Consider the following 15,351-nt stretch of genomic DNA (forward strand, 5'->3'; position numbering starts at 1 on the left):
GAGGCCTAGGTGACGTCCTCTCCATCCAGCAGCCTCTTTGGACCCCTCACTCAGAGACCATAGCGGCCACTCTCAGGGCCTCACACAGACCCACTGTTGACCTCTATCCCCTGCTGTCTCTCTGAATGAGAAGGAGGCATCTTACCAAGGGTTGGAGCCCCGGACTGCTACTCAGGTGGGACCACCAGCCTGGAGAGAGTGGCGCAGGCCTGGGAGGTTCTTGGCGGCTGGAGGGCCATGGATAGAGACAGTGTGACGCCAGCCCCTCTGCCAGGGTCCATGCTCCCTTCCTGGATTTGCCAGCATTGTGGCTGGGGGCCCTGTTTTCCCAGAGCTTGGAGACCCTTCCTGCACGTCGCCTGTCTGTGGGGCATTTTCTATTTGAGTCACTGTAGGACCCTGGCGTGGGCTGGGATTCAGAACCGAAGCCTGGGGCCTCCTTGGAACGGGGGGCGCTCATGACATGACAGGGAAGCTGGTGGTGAGGGTCCTGCTGTGCTTGGAGGACAGCCATGCCGTCCACCCTCATGCTGTGCTCCGTGCACAGCCCTCAGAGATGGGGTGCTGCACAGAGTAGGATCAAGACTTTGTGGGCCGGGAGTTTCTCCTGGAAAGACTAGGATTTGCACAGGCAAGAATGTGTGGGTTGGGGCCCAGCAACTGAGTCCACAGGGCTGCCGTCTGAGCACGAGGGGCTCTATGTCCACTAACAGGGAGGGGTAGGCCTACAGACCACCACAAGTGCCAGGGTGACCCTGGTGGTCTCTGGAGGATGAAGGTGGTGCCCAAGATGGGGCTAAGGTCAAATATGTGAGTGGCAGGACCTAGTAAGGGGAAGGGGAGGGCCCACTGGGGGCTCCGTTGGGGCTGGGACCCCAGCGGATTCTGACCTGCCAGAAGGGGGATGAGTCCATGTCTGAGCTGGACATAGGGCGCCCTCTGCTGGCAACAGGCAGAAGCTCAGCCCCTTTGTGTAGGGAAAAGGCCTGCAGTTTCCCCTAACGGAGGTCCTTGGGTCCTGCCTCCTGGTCTGGAAGACCCTCTGCCACGTCCCTGCTGAGGAGGCATTTGCCCATTCGTCCCTCGAGGACCTCAGTGTCCCGGGACCTTTCCCAGACCTGCCCCCCCACCAGTGCAGACCCCTCAGTCAGGCTGCCTGAGTACCCACCACTGCCTGGCTGTATCTCCAGGGGTACACACTTCTGTGTTTCCCATGGGTGCAGATGCCGGCCGGGCCTCTCCCCACAGCAGGCAGGCGAGGACAGTGACAATGAGTCATGGCCTTGGCACGCGGGCGGCCCTCCTGCCCTTCCACTTACAGTCTGGTAGGCACTGGCAGCTCCTGCATAAATCATCTGCTCTCTGAGCCAGGGGCTGGCGGCCGCCGTGAGCTGAGCTTCAGGTGACAGTGACGTGGGAGTATTAGCAGAGGGCCTCAGCCCAGGCTGCAGTGTATCTGGGGGACTCCTGCAGAGAGCGTGGGGGAGTTCAGGGAGGCACAGTCTCCCTAAAAGAATCTCGGGCTGCATGTGACAGTGGAGCCAGGGGCCCAGACTTGCCAGGGGTGCAGTGAGTGGCTGTGAGTCTTGGCCTACTGTGGTGTGCATGTCTGACCCTCCGGACGCGTGAGGGCCTGGGAGTTGCCCTCTCTGGGGTTCCTTCCCTGAGCGGCCCCTAGTCTCGCCTCCTGGGCTGTGGGCTCCCAAGGGTAGTGACCACTGAGTGTCCCCACTCACTGTCTGGTGTTGCTCCCTGAGGCTCAGGCTTCTCGTCTGCAGAACGGCACAAGGACCCACCCACGGGGTGTTATGGGGTCACATCATTGACCAGGCGCAGCATACCCCCAGGTGGTAGGGCAGCCTCTTATCCTGTCTCCATGTCCTCAGCCCTGTTTGTTGGCTGAATGGCCTGCTAATGTCCATGTGCCCTGGAGCTCTGCAAGCCAGTGGGCCTGTCCCTTGGTCTTTCAGGTGAAGCCTCCGGGGACAGGAAGGAGCAGCACTTGCTGGTGGTTTGTGCCTCCAGTTCCCGGAACTCAAGGTCCGGCTGCAGTGTTGGACGGGCATCAGAGGTGTAACCTCTGTGTGAGCCCCTGTCCATCAGTGGGCACTGACCCCAGGCAGCCTAGAAAGCCCTCAGCTCCAGGCCCAGCCCTTAGCATGACCTCCAGGCCTGCCCCCCTCAGAGTTCTTCCGGTCCATCTCCTTCCCACTCACCCAGCTGCCCATCTGTGCCTGGAGCACCAAGTTCTTCTCACCTGTGCACTGACAGTCCCTGTACCAGAATGTTCCCTCTTCATGTGGCCGGTTTCTTGCCTGTTCTGGGTCTCTGGTGTGTCCTGGGGAGGCATGGCCCCCCACTGAGGGTCTCTTTCCCCCTACCGTCCTCCAGTCCACTGGCCATTACCCTGTCTGCTCACCCTCCTCCACCAGCCATGGACGCAGGGGCTCGGGAACTTTGTGGAACAAAGAGCAAGGGTGTAGTGTGTGTGTGTGTTTAAAGCAGATGAGCTAAAAGGTGGGGGGGGGGGCGGGGGAGGCCTGGCTGCACCTGCCCTGACCAGCCCCCTGCCCGCCCACAGCACCGGCAGCTGCTGAAGGACAGCTTCATGGTGGAGCTGGTGGAGGGGGCCCGCAAGCTGCGGCACGTCTTCCTCTTCACCGACCTGCTCCTGTGCACCAAGCTCAAGAAGCAGAGTGGAGGGTGAGTGAGCCCGGCCCCCACCAGGGGGCTCAGGGCAGCTTCTCTAGGAGGAGACCTAGTGTTCTTTGCAGCGAGCCTGGAGAGGTTGGAACCCTGTGGCCAGGCCGTTCCCATTAAGCTGCGTTCTGGGACTTCCCACCATGGCTCAGGGGTAACGAATCCAACTAGTATCCATGAGGATTCAGGTTCGATCCCTGGCCTAGTTCAGTGGGTTAAGTATCCAGTGTTGCGGTGAACTGCAGTGTCAGTCTCAGACATGGCTCAGATCTGGTGTGGCTGTGGTGTAGGCTGGCAGCTACAGCTCCGATTCGACCCCTAGCTGGAACTTCCATATGCTGTGGGTATGCCCGTCCCCAGGAAAAAAAAGAAAAAGAAGAAAAAGCTATGATCTCTTTCCAACCAGACGTGATGCCAGGCTCAAGGTCAAAGTTCATCATTAACAATCTGGAGACATTCTGGGTCAAGATGGGTGACCAGGCTGTTGTCTTTAACAGTGAAAGGGGAATCCGTGATTTCAGGTGCTGTTGGGGGGCTGTCGCATTGTGATCTGTCAGGGAGGAGTGAGTGACAGGTCAGGGTCTAGTGCAGGGGGTGCTGGACAGTGGCTGCCCCTCCCCTGCCCTCAGCAGGCATCACTAGACGATCCCTGCACTTTGTCTTCCTAAGGTCGCGGTATCTTCTAAGTGATTCTCAGTTTTGGCCTGCAGACCCCCCCGCCCCCACCCCACCCCACACCCGCAGGGATCAGACCACCCAGGTTGCAGGGTTTGGAAGGCAGGAAAGAAGATCACAGTAGGAATGACCAGAACCGAACTCAGCCCATTCAGCTGTTGCCATGCCAAGTGGACTTAATCGGAGGAAAGCCTCAGTTTCCCCATCTGTCAAGGGAAGGATTACAACTGGGTAGATTTGCAGCCCCTCAAACTCTGCAGCCCTGGGGGTGACAGCAGTCCTGTCCTGAGTGTCATTGACAGCCTTGATGCTCTGCTGCACCACGGAGCCTATGAACTCCACTGTCAGCACAGGGTTAGGGCAGGTGGGGGCTTGTTAGACCCCTGGGCTTGAGTCACATGTGCACAGTACCCCTTCCAAGGGGTCACAAAGGCTGGGTCCCCAGTGACTCCCTGTGATCTTATCTTAACCTATCTTAGGGACCATAAGCAGCGTTTGAAGGTCGGGTAAACTTTGTGGCCATGAACTTGGGGTTCCCCAAACTCAAAAGCAGTGACTTAGGCAAAGGAAAGTGGTCAGCTTGTTAATGTGCCCCTCCCCCCATCCAGCAAAACCCAGCAGTACGACTGCAAATGGTACATCCCGCTCACGGATCTCAGCTTCCAGACAGTGGATGAGTCGGAGGCCGCGCCCAACATCCCCCTGGTGCTGGACGAGGAGCTGGATGCCATGAAGATCAAGATCTCTCAGATCAAGAGTGACATCCAGAGAGAGAAGGTGGGGCAGCCAGGGAGCCAGGCTGAGCTCTGCAGGGTGAGCGGGCAGCAGCCCCTCATGATGGCCAGTGCGTGAGTTCTGCCTGGCATCTGATGCCACGCCTGGTCTCTGGGACCTGCTGGGACCCATGCAAGCCCTCAGAGTGTAGGGCCGCCCGACGGCCTGCAGCCATCTGGGATGGGAAGATGGGGTCAGGGGAGGTGCCAGGTAGGGAGCAAGTTGGGATATGTGGGTGGGTGAATGTGGCCCATCCCACGGGTCTGGGCTGCAACCAGCGGGCCCCTGGTTGTTTCTGGAGAAGAACAGAATTCTGCAGGAACAGGGAGGCTGAGCCCCTCTCGCCTATCGGGTCAGCCTGGGCCAGAGCAAGTGCCATGTGGTGGCTGAAGATGAGCTGGGTCCCTGGAAGGAACGCCCAGCAGCATGACAGAGGTCTTTCTTGGCCCTCACCCCTGCCCAACCTGTTGCACCACAAACTGCGCAGGTTGAGAAAAGCACAGGAGTCTGGGAGCAGTGTGAACTCTGGGTGGTTTATTCATCTAATCAGGCCTGTGGCCCCTGGGGCAGTGTCTGGAGACAGAGGGGAGCCAGGGCTGCGTCCTCGGGGCCATTGAGCCCTATGCCACCACCGTGCCTGTCTAGGCCATGCCTTTCGCCTAGTGGCAGTAGCACAGCCTCTGCTGGGATGGGGGCTTCAGGAGGGCAGCACAGGGCACACGGCAGGGAGGGTTTTCCCAACCAGGTCCCAGGGGTACATCTCGCCCTCCATTGGGACCCTCACAGTCACTCCAGGGACACCTGATGCTGAAATGTGTTCACATCCAGGAGCAGGGAGGGGCCCTTGGGGTCACCGCAGGCCCCTTGACGTCCGAGTTTGGAGAGAGTGAAAGAAGGGTGTTTGCAAGTCTCTCCTCTCTGCCTTGGGAGAGGAAGGACTTAATTCCATCAGGAATGGAGGACTGAGCATGTCTGGCAGCCTGGGCCACGTCTGGACACTTTGGCTGAGGCCCCGGGCTGCACTGGGCGACCAGGCAGGCTTTCGTCCTCCTTGGACTGAGTGGCAGGGGCAGCGGCATGGGCCAGGCGAGAATGTGACTGCATTTTCTCCCCACAGAGAGCGAACAAAGGCAGCAAGGTCATCGAGCGGCTCAAGAAGAAGCTCTCGGAGCAGGAGTCACTGCTCTTGCTCATGTCGCCCAGCATGGCCTTCAGGGTGCACAGCCGTAACGGCAAGGTTAGTGCCCCACCAGCCGGGTGGCTTTGTCCTTTTTCTGTGCCAAGGGGCTTGTTCAGCAGGGCACACAGACTCCTGGGTCCCCTCCCACATGGCTGGGAGGTGGCGGGGTCTCCAGGGACTCAGCGGGGCAGGGGTCTTGTAGGTTTGTGCAGACCCTGCCCTGGGCACCTTCTCTTCTGAGTGGCTCCTGCTGTGTCTGCCTTTCCCTCAGATGGACTCTGTGGAGCCTTGCATCTGCATCATGGCCCAGGCCTATGGGTTGGACACGGATGGTCAGGGCGGCCCCAGCCAACCCCTCTGTAGATCCCACCTGGTGACTCCCTGTGGCCCTAAGCTGGGACCCGGGCACGGCAGGAGGGGCGAGGAGTGTAGGAAGGGACAAGCAGTGCTGTGCGCCCAGCAGGCCTGCTGTGTGGCCTCAGACGGGTGCACCTTGGGCCTCACCTGGTGACCAGGAATGGCACCTGGACTCTGCGGGGCGCCGGTTTAGCTGAACAGAGGTAACTGGGATGTGTTCTCCGCCCCCAGAGTTACACATTCCTGATCTCTTCTGACTACGAGCGTGCCGAGTGGAGGGAGAACATCCGAGAGCAGCAGAAGAAATGTAAGTGGCCCATGCGCCGAGGACGCAGGCTTGGGAGTGTCAGAGCTGGACGGTCACCTCCCCTGGTCTCAGGCCTGGTTTCCCCAGGGGACGGTGCAGTGGACCTCTCATCCACATGAGCTATGAGCTATGCCGTGGAGCACTTATGTAGGAAATGATTGGGGAGGAGCTGTCCCAATAGGGCTCCTGCCCTCTCACCTCCCCCCATGACCCCCTCCCCTCCCTGACCTTGTCTGAATTCTCCACCTGCCTCCCGGACCTGCCTGCCCCTGGGGACCCTGCTGCACCCCTGCTGCCTTTCCCCCAGGCCTGCCTTCCCCCCAGGCAGATGCTGGTGCCATAGGGCCCTTGGCTGGGCCTGCCTGGGCAGCCCACTGTGCTTGGCCCCGCTCCCCTATGCTTGGCCACTGGTCAGGACCAGACGCCCACTCACCTTGGGATGGCAACTCCTTTGGGCAACTCCCTTGTTACCAGTTCTTTGCTCCTGCTCAGCTCGGAGCTGCCTTGTCCTGCCTGACAGTCTTCAGGCGGGACAACAGAACCTGCCCCATGTCCTGGGGCCTCCATTGCTTCATCCCCTCCTCCACCCCCAGCCGTGTGGTTTGGGACTCCTGAGCCATCCTTGCTAAGAGGTTGCCTCGTGCACCCTGTGTGCCACTGTCCCACTTGCAAGGGGAGCTAGACTGAGCACCATACCCAGGCAGATTGCCTCTGCCCTGTCCCCCAGGCTGAGCCTCTGAGCCACTGCCTCTGGGGATGGGGTGCTCCTGGCAGCTCTGATGGCTGGTGCCTGCGGCTCTGCCTGTGTCCCTGTCCCAGGTATCCTATTATGACCGGGACCCAGACCATTCAGAGCAGCTGTTTTCTGCTCAGAAGTGAGCCCCTTGCCCCACCTGGAGGAGAGATGGGACCGTGTTGGGAGCAGGAGACAGAGCTGTGCTGGGTGTCTATGCAGGTCGTCATCCCCTTACCCCGAGGTAGCAGACCAGCCCGTGATTGTGAGCACTGTACAAAGATCCTTCTGTTGTCTGAGCCCAGCCTGGGTCCCTGGAGTCACACCTCGCTCTGCTGCTTCCTGTGGGCCATCTTAGAGGGTGCACTGAGGCCCAGTGGGGGCACATCTGAGAACTCACGTGTCCAGGAGCCCAAGAGCCGGGCGGACTCACTGGTCAGTGCACCTCTGTCTCCCACCTCAGGTTTCAAGAGCTTCTCCCTGACGTCTGTGGAGCTGCAGATGCTGACCAACTCATGCGTCAAACTACAGACTGTCCATAGCATCCCACTGACCATCAACAAAGAAGGTGGGCAATCCTCCCCAGGCTGTCATCCCTCTGCTGTTAGCACTGCCCTGGGGCCAGGCATCTCCAGTCCAAAGGATGTGTGTGCCTGTTGGCCTCTCCGCGGAGTGCACGGGGTTGGTTAGGGTGGTCACTCCGAGGTGGCGTCCTGACTTCTTCCCCAGCCCTGAGCTGCTCCTTAAACCTTCTGGGTCTGGCCCCACTCCATGTCCCCCTGGCCACCCCCACCTGTGGTCTTGCTGGATCTGCACTCACTGTTATGCACACTGGTAGACACTCAGCCACACACACAGGTTTGCCTTGCACATTTAAGGACCCACACCCCATCCGTGTGGCATGCTCCACATCCCCTCTTCTGTCCTGAGAACCTGTCACATCTCATCTCTGTCCCTGGTTCGCCCATGTTGTGAACCCAAGTAGATAGATCCTAAGGTCCCAGAGACATAATGGATGTGCTTCTGTTCCTGACATCACCTTGTCCCTGCTAAGCAAGTGACAATCATACAGTATCTTCATGAAGCAGAGCCTGTCACCTGCCTGGCTGTCCCAGGAGAATGGACACTCACCTCTCTGGTCTCTTGCACAGACGATGAGTCTCCTGGGCTCTACGGGTTCCTGAATGTTATTGTCCACTCTGCCACCGGCTTTAAGCAGAGTTCAAGTAAGTGGCTGGTTTTGGTGTGGGAGGTGGCAGGGCATTGAGCCAGAGGCTATGGGGACCAGGGAAGCAGCTGACCACCAGGAGGTGCAGTGTTGACTGATGCCCAGTGGGTATGGAGTTGCTTTGTGGACTCTGCCCTTGCCCGGGGCTGGCTCAGACCCTGTAAGCTGGAGAGCTGCCCCCTGCAGGTGGGTTGTGCAGTTGCAGGGGCTGAAGTTTGCTATAGCCCCTGCAGACCAGAGACAAGCCAGAGGGATGCTTGAGCTGTCAGAGCAGTAAGGGCTGCTTGCATTTCAGCCCAGATATAGCACATCACTGTCAGCCTGGCTCTCAGGGTCCCTTATTGGAGGGCACAGGGCAGGCACCATTCCTGACCTTCCCACTGTTGCTACAAAATCAAACAAGAAATCCCTGATGAGCTATTGTAGATGATATTTGCAAACTGTGTATATACAGTGAGGGAGGTATATCCAGATTATATAGAGAACTCATAAAATTCAATGCTTGAAACAAACTAGGTTTTTTTAAATGAGCAAAAGATTTAGATAGACAGTAAAAGCAAATGTACAGAAATAGATTTGTGGTTGAAAGGAAAATAACTCCAAACAGGCATATGAGATCTTTTGGAGATGAAAGAGATATACTAACATTGGATAGTGGTGATGATTGCAGAACTCTGTAAATTTACCAAAAATCATTGAATTAGACATTACGGGTAAACTTTAAGGTATGTAAATCATACCTCAGTAAAGCCACTTAAAAAAAAAGAGGGGAGTTCCCGTTGTGGCGCAGTGGTTAACGAATCCGACTAGGAACCATGAGGTTGCGGATTCAGTCCCTGGCTTTGCTCAGTGGGTTAACGATCCGGCGTTGCCGTGAGCTGTGGTGTAGGTTGCAGACGCTGCTCGGATCCCGTGTTGCTGTGGCTCTGGCGTAGGCGGGTGGTATAGCTCCGATTCAACCCCTAGCCTGGGAACCTCCATGTGCCGCAGGAGCGGCCCAAAGAAATAGCAAAAAGACAAATAAAATAAAAAGAGGAGTTCCCGTCGTGGCTCAGTGGTTAATGAATCCAACTAGGAACCATGAGTTTGCAGGTTTGATCCCTGGCCTTGCAGGAGGGTTAAGGATCTGGCGTTGCCGTGGCTGTGGCGTAGGCCAGCAGCTACAGTTCCAATTCGACCCTTAGCCTGGGAACCTCCATATGCCGAAGGAGCAGCCCTAGAAAAGGCAAAAAGAAAAAATAATAATAATAATAATAATTAAAAAAAGAACACAATTTCTGTTCAATGAATTGTCTTACTACAGTTGAACAAGAAGTGAGTATGGATACAAATACATTTTCACTTTGCCCTGTACTAACTTTATTAATACACTAATAACCAAAAGGATTAGAACTTTCCCATTTGCTGATATAATCATGAGTCTTCTCTACATTGGGGCATTTTAAATTATTTAGTTGCTTCAAATACTTGAAACAGTGGTGAGCATACAACATCAATAATGCTTTTTTTTTTTGTCTTTTGTCTTTTGTCTTTTCAGGGCCCTACCCATGGCATATGGAGATTCCCAGGCTAGGGGTCTAATCAGAGCTATGTCTGCCGGCCTACGCCACAGCCACAGCAACGCAGGATCCGAGCCGTGTCTGCGACCTACACCACAGCTCATGGCAATGCCAGATCCTTAACCCACTGAGCGAGGCCAGGACTCGAACCTGCAACCTAGTGGTTCCTAGTTGGATTCATTTCCGCTGCGCCACAACTGGAAATCCTCAATAATGCTTTTTAAATTACATCCATTGACATAAAGAGTTTAGCAACACTATTTTCATAAAGATACCTTATACTTCCACCACTGAAAATAAGAAAGTGTGTGATTGTGGTAAAGAAAAATCATCTCAAAGTTTCTTTCCTATGATAGCAGCATTTTATAAGTAATTTCTGCAAGTGTCTTATGGCTGTTTGCTTGGTGTTTGTTTGTGTTTGTGTTTTTGTTTAAGGTTTATTGCGTGTTTATTTTTTGTTTTTTTTCTCATCCTTTTTTTTAATTATTTTTATTTTTTCTGTTATAGCTGGTTTACAGTGTTGGTTTTTGTTTTTTTTGAAACCTGGGTAGGACACCAGGCATTATTCATAGCATTAAGATTTATTTTTCTTTAAATTACAAAACAATTTAAGTCATAGGACTGCAACATACATGGGGAGTTCCTGTCATGGCACAGTTGTTAACGAACCTGACTAGGAACCATGAGGTTGCGGGTTCGATCCCTGGCCTCGCTCAGTGGGTTAAGGATCTGGCATTGCTGTGAGCTGTGGTGTAGGTTGCAGATGGCTCAGATCCCGTGTTGCTGTGGCTGTGGCGTAGGCCGGCAGCTACAGCTCCGATTGGACCTCTAGCCTGGGAACCTCCATGTGCCCTGGGAGCGGCCCTAGAAAAGACAAAAAGACAAGACAAAAAAAAAAAAGGAATATAATGTACCACAAAGGGAATACAGTCAGTAATCTTATAATAACTTTGTACAGTAACAGGTGGTTACTGGACTTAGTAGGGTCATTTTGAAATGCATAAAAATATCAAATTACTATGTTACACACCTGAAACTTGAAATATTGTAAGTCAATTATGCTTCAACTAGAAAGCAAAAAGATTTGGCTAGACACTTCACCAAAGAAATACTAACAGCTAATAAGCACATGAAAAGATGCTTATCCCCACTGGGAAATATAAATTAAAACCACAGGGAGGAGTTAGTTTCCTGGTGGCCTAGGAGATTAAGGATCCAGCGTTGTCATTGCTGTGGGGCAGGTTTGATCCCCAGCCTGGGAAATTTCACATGCCATGGGCATGGCCAAAAAAGGTAAAATAAAACCACCGTGAAAAACCACTCCATACCCCCAGGACAGCGATCATCAAAAAGATGCACAGTGATGAAGGTTGGCAGGACATAGAGAGATTGGAACCGTTAGACAGTTCAACGATTTCTTAAAAAGTTAAACATACATACCCCTTCTACATGACCCAGCCAACCCACTCTTGAGTATTTACTCCAGAGAAATGGAATCATACGTCCACATAAAGACTGGGTATGAATGATTAGCAAACCTTGGTCTATTCAGGCTGTGGAGCACCACCCAGCAATAAAAAGGAAGGGTCTGCTGATGCAGGCAACACCACAGATGAACCTAGAACACAATCATGCTTGAATGAAGGACACCAGATGCAGGAGTTCCCATTGTGGCACAGTGCAAACAAATCCAACTAAGAACCATGAGGTTGCGGGTTTGATCCCTGGCCTCGCTCAGTGGGTTAAGGCGTTAGCATTGCCATGAGCTGTGGTGTAGTTCAAAGATGCGGCTTGGATCTGGCATGGCTGTGGGCATAGAGCCAGCAGCTATAGCTCCAATTGGACCCCTAACCTGGGAACATCCATATGCCATAGGTGCAGCTCTAAAAAGAAAAAAAGAAAATAAAAGACAGACACCAGATGCAAAACATACTACATACGATGTCATTCTGTGTGTGGAATTTCTAGAAAAGGCAAAATACAGAGACAGAAAGCCTGCCCGGTTGTGTGGGACGAGGGATGGAAAGAGGATCAAGTGCAAATGGACTCAGGGGACTTGGGAGGAGAGGGCCAGGTCCTGAAACAATGACGGTGCTGTTTGTACAAGTTTACTAAGAATCCCTGCAGTTATAGTAGCTGAGCAAATAGTGTGTACATAGCATCTCCTGAAGCTGTAGCAGACGTGTGTTGTTCCCCTGGACCCCCCTCTCAGGCTGGTAAAGGCTGGTATTTCTACCCAACACCTCCCTCCCCCGAAAGATACGCCTCCTCCCGGGGACCTTCATCAGCAACACAGGAGACAGGAGATGGCAGGAACTGCCCCTTCAGCCCCTCTACACTGTCCCACCCTCCCTCTGCTGCCTTTCCCTCTGTCTCCCTGACTTCCGACCCCAAACCGAACCTGTTGCTGTGGCCCCAGACTTGTTCGTCCTTCTGTTTTTTTAATTACTCAATGAGTTTGTTACATTTATAGTTGTACAATGATCATCGCAATCTAATTTATAGGATTTCCATACCACAACCCCAGCGCATCCCCCCACCCCCAAACTGTCTCCTCCGGAGACCATAAGTTTTTCAAAGTCTGTGAGTCAGCATCTGTTCTGCAAACAAGTTCAGAATGTCCTTTTTTCAGATTCCACATGTCAGTGAAAGCATTTGATGTTGGTGTCTCATTGTATGGCTGACTTCACATAGCATGATAATTTCTAGGTCCATCCATGTTGGTAAAAATGCCGGCACTTCGTTCCTTTTAATGGCTGAGTAATGTTCCATTGTGTATATGTACCACATCTTCTTGATCCACTCCTCCGCCAATGGACATTTAGGTTGTTTCCATGTCTTGGCTATTGAAAACAGTGTTGCAATGAACATCGGAGTACATGTGTCTTTGCAAGTGGTGGTTTTCTCTGGATAGATGCCCAGGAGTGGAATTGCTGGATCAAATGGTAATTCTATCTTTAGTTTTCTGAGGAATCTTCATACTGTTTTCAACAGTGGTTGCACCAATTTACAACCCCACCAACAGTGTACTAGGGTTCCTTTTTCTCCACACCCTCTCCAGCACTTATTGTTTGTAGACTTTTGGATGATGGCCATTCTGGCTGGTGTAAGGTGGTACCTCAGAGTGGTTTTGATTTGCATTTCTCTAATAATGAGCGATGTTGAACATCTTTTCATGTTTTCATTTTTTGGCCATCTGTATGTCTTCTTTGGAGAATTGTCTGTTTAGATCTTCTTCCCATTTTTTGATGGGGTTGTTTGTTTTTTTGGTATGGAGCTGCAGAAGGTGTTTATAAATTTTGGAGATGAATCCCTTGTCAGATGATTCATTTGCAAAGATTTTCTCCCATTCTGTGGGTTGTCTTTTTGTGTTGTTTAGGGCTTCCTTTGCTGTGCAGAAACTTTTAAGTTTGATTAGGTCCCATTTGTTTATTTTTGTTTTTACTGTCATTACTCTAAGAGGTGGGAATGAGAAGATATTGCTGTGGTTTATGTCAGAAAGTGTTTGGCCTATGTTTTCCTCTAGGAGTTGTATAGTGTCTGATCTTATATCTAGGTCTTTAATCCATTTTAAGTTTGTTTTTGTGTACGGTGTTAGGGAGTGTTCTAATTTCATTCTTTTAGTTGACTGTAGGTGCATGGACTTAATTCTGGGCTTTCTATCCTGTTCCACTGATCTATATTTCTGTCTCTGTGTCAGTACCATAGGGTTTTGATGATTGTTGCTTTGTAGCATAGTCTGAAGTCCGGGAGCCTGATTCCTCCAGCTCCATTTTTCTTTTTCAGGATGTCTTTGGCTAGTCTGGGTCTTTTGTGCTTCCAAACAAACTTTAATATGTTTTGTTCGAGTTCTGTGAAAAATGCCCTTGGTAATTTGATAGGGATTGCATTGAATCTGTAGATTGCCTTAGGTAGTATAGTCATTTTGATAATATTAACTCTTCCAATCCAAGAGCATGGTATGTCTTTCCATCTATATGTGTCATCTTTTTTTTTTTTTTGGTCTTTTTAGGACCACACCTATGGCATATGGAGGTTCCCAGGCTAGGGGTCCAATCGGAGCTGTAGCCACTGGCCTACGCCACAGCCACAGCAACATAGGATCCGAGCCACATCTGCGACCTACACCACAGCTCACCGCAACGCTGGATCCTTAACTCACTGAGCAAGACCAGGGATCGAACCTGCAACCTCATGGTTCCTAGTCAGATTCGTTAACCACTGATCCACGACGGGAACTCCTCTGTATGTGTGTGTGAGTGTGTGAGTGTTCTTTGATTTCTTTCATCAGTGTCTTTAGTTTTCAGAGTACTGGTCTTTTGTCTCTTTAAGTAGGTTTACTCCTAGGTATTTTATTCTTTTGGATGCGATGGTAAACAGGATTGCTTCCCTAATTTCCTTTTCTGCTCTTTCATTGTTAGTGTATACAAATGCCATTGATTTCTGTGTATTAATTTTGTATCCTGCAACTTTGCCAAATTCATGGATGAGCTCTAACAGTTTTCTGGTAGTCTTTAGTATTCTCTAGGTATAGTATCATGTTATCTGCAAGGAGGGATAGTTTTACTTCTTCCTTTCTAATTAGGATTCCTTTTATCTCTTTTACTTCTCTGATTGCTGTGGCTAGGACTTCCAAAACTATGTTGAAGAGTAGTGGTGAGAGTGGACATCCTTGTCTTGTTCCTACTCTCAGCAGGAATTCTTTTAGCTTTTCACCACTGAGAATGATGTTAGCTCTGGGTTTGTCATATATGGCCTTTTATTATGGTGAGGTAGTTTCCCTCTATGCCCACTTTCTGAAGGGTTTTTATCAGAAATGGGTGTGGGGGGAGTTCCCGTCGTGGCTTAGTGGTTGGCTAATCCGACTAGGAACCGTGAGGTTGCGGGTTCAATCCCTGGCCTTGCTCAGTGGGTTAAGGATCCGGCGTTGCATTGAGCTGTGGTGTAGGTCACAGACGCAGCTTGGATCCCGAGTTGTTGTGGCTCTGGCATAGGCCGGAGGCTACAGCTTCCTGATTGGACCCCTAGCCTGGGAACCTCCATATGCCACAGGAGCAGCCCTAGAAATGGCAAAAAAAAGAGAAAAGAAATGGGTGTTGGATTTTGTCAAAGGCTTTTTCTACATCCATTGAGAGGATCATATGATTTTTATTCTTCAGTTTGTTAATGTGGTGTATCACACTGATGGATGTGCGCATATTGAAGAACCCTTGCTTCCCTGGGATAAATCCCACTTGATCATGATGTACAATCCTTTTAATGTACTGTTGGATGCAGTTTGCTAGTATTTTGTTGAGGATTTTTGCATAGATGTTCATCGGTGAAATTGGCCTATAGTTTTCTTTTTTTGTGGTATCTTTGTCTGGTTTTGGTATCAGGGTGATGGTGGCCTCATAGAATGAGTTTGGGAGTATCCCTTCCTCTGAAATTTTTTGAAATAGTTTCAGAAGGAGAGGTGTTAGCTCTTCTCTAACTGTGTTTGATAGAATTCGCCTGTGAAGCCATCTGGTCCTGGACTTTTGTTTGTTGGAAGTTTTTTAATCACAGTTTCCATTTCAGTTCTTGTGATTGGTCCATTCATCTTTTCTATTTCACCTTGGTTTCAGTCTTGGAAGATTGTATCTTTCTAATAAGCATTTGTCCATTTCTTCTAGGTTTTCTGTTTTATTGGCGTATAGTTGCATATAGTAGTCTCTTATGAGCCTTTGTGTTTCTGTGATGTCTGTTGTTACTTCTCCTTTTTCCTTTCTGATTTTATTGATTTGAGTCCTCTCTCTTTTTTGCTTGATAAGTCTGGCTAAGGGTTTATCAATTTTTTGATCTTTTCAAAGAACCAGC

At 51.4% G+C, this 15,351-nt stretch overlaps 1 protein-coding gene across 2 annotated transcripts in view; it reads left to right on the plus strand.

The window, feature by feature from the left end:
* Positions 1 to 15,351, plus strand: part of BCR (BCR activator of RhoGEF and GTPase) — a 115,206-nt gene that overhangs the window by 76,458 nt on the left and 23,397 nt on the right. For both annotated transcript variants that reach the window (XM_047762781.1, XM_047762780.1), the window contains exons 9-14: positions 2,582 to 2,703; positions 3,984 to 4,152; positions 5,267 to 5,386; positions 5,918 to 5,993; positions 7,190 to 7,294; positions 7,878 to 7,952. In XM_047762781.1, the coding sequence (XP_047618737.1) occupies positions 2,582 to 2,703; positions 3,984 to 4,152; positions 5,267 to 5,386; positions 5,918 to 5,993; positions 7,190 to 7,294; positions 7,878 to 7,952 (667 nt within the window). The remainder of the gene's footprint in view (positions 1 to 2,581; positions 2,704 to 3,983; positions 4,153 to 5,266; positions 5,387 to 5,917; positions 5,994 to 7,189; positions 7,295 to 7,877; positions 7,953 to 15,351) is intronic.

Source organism: Phacochoerus africanus, chromosome 15 (genome assembly GCF_016906955.1).
Source record: "Phacochoerus africanus isolate WHEZ1 chromosome 15, ROS_Pafr_v1, whole genome shotgun sequence".
Classification (NCBI taxonomy): Eukaryota; Metazoa; Chordata; class Mammalia; order Artiodactyla; family Suidae; genus Phacochoerus; species Phacochoerus africanus.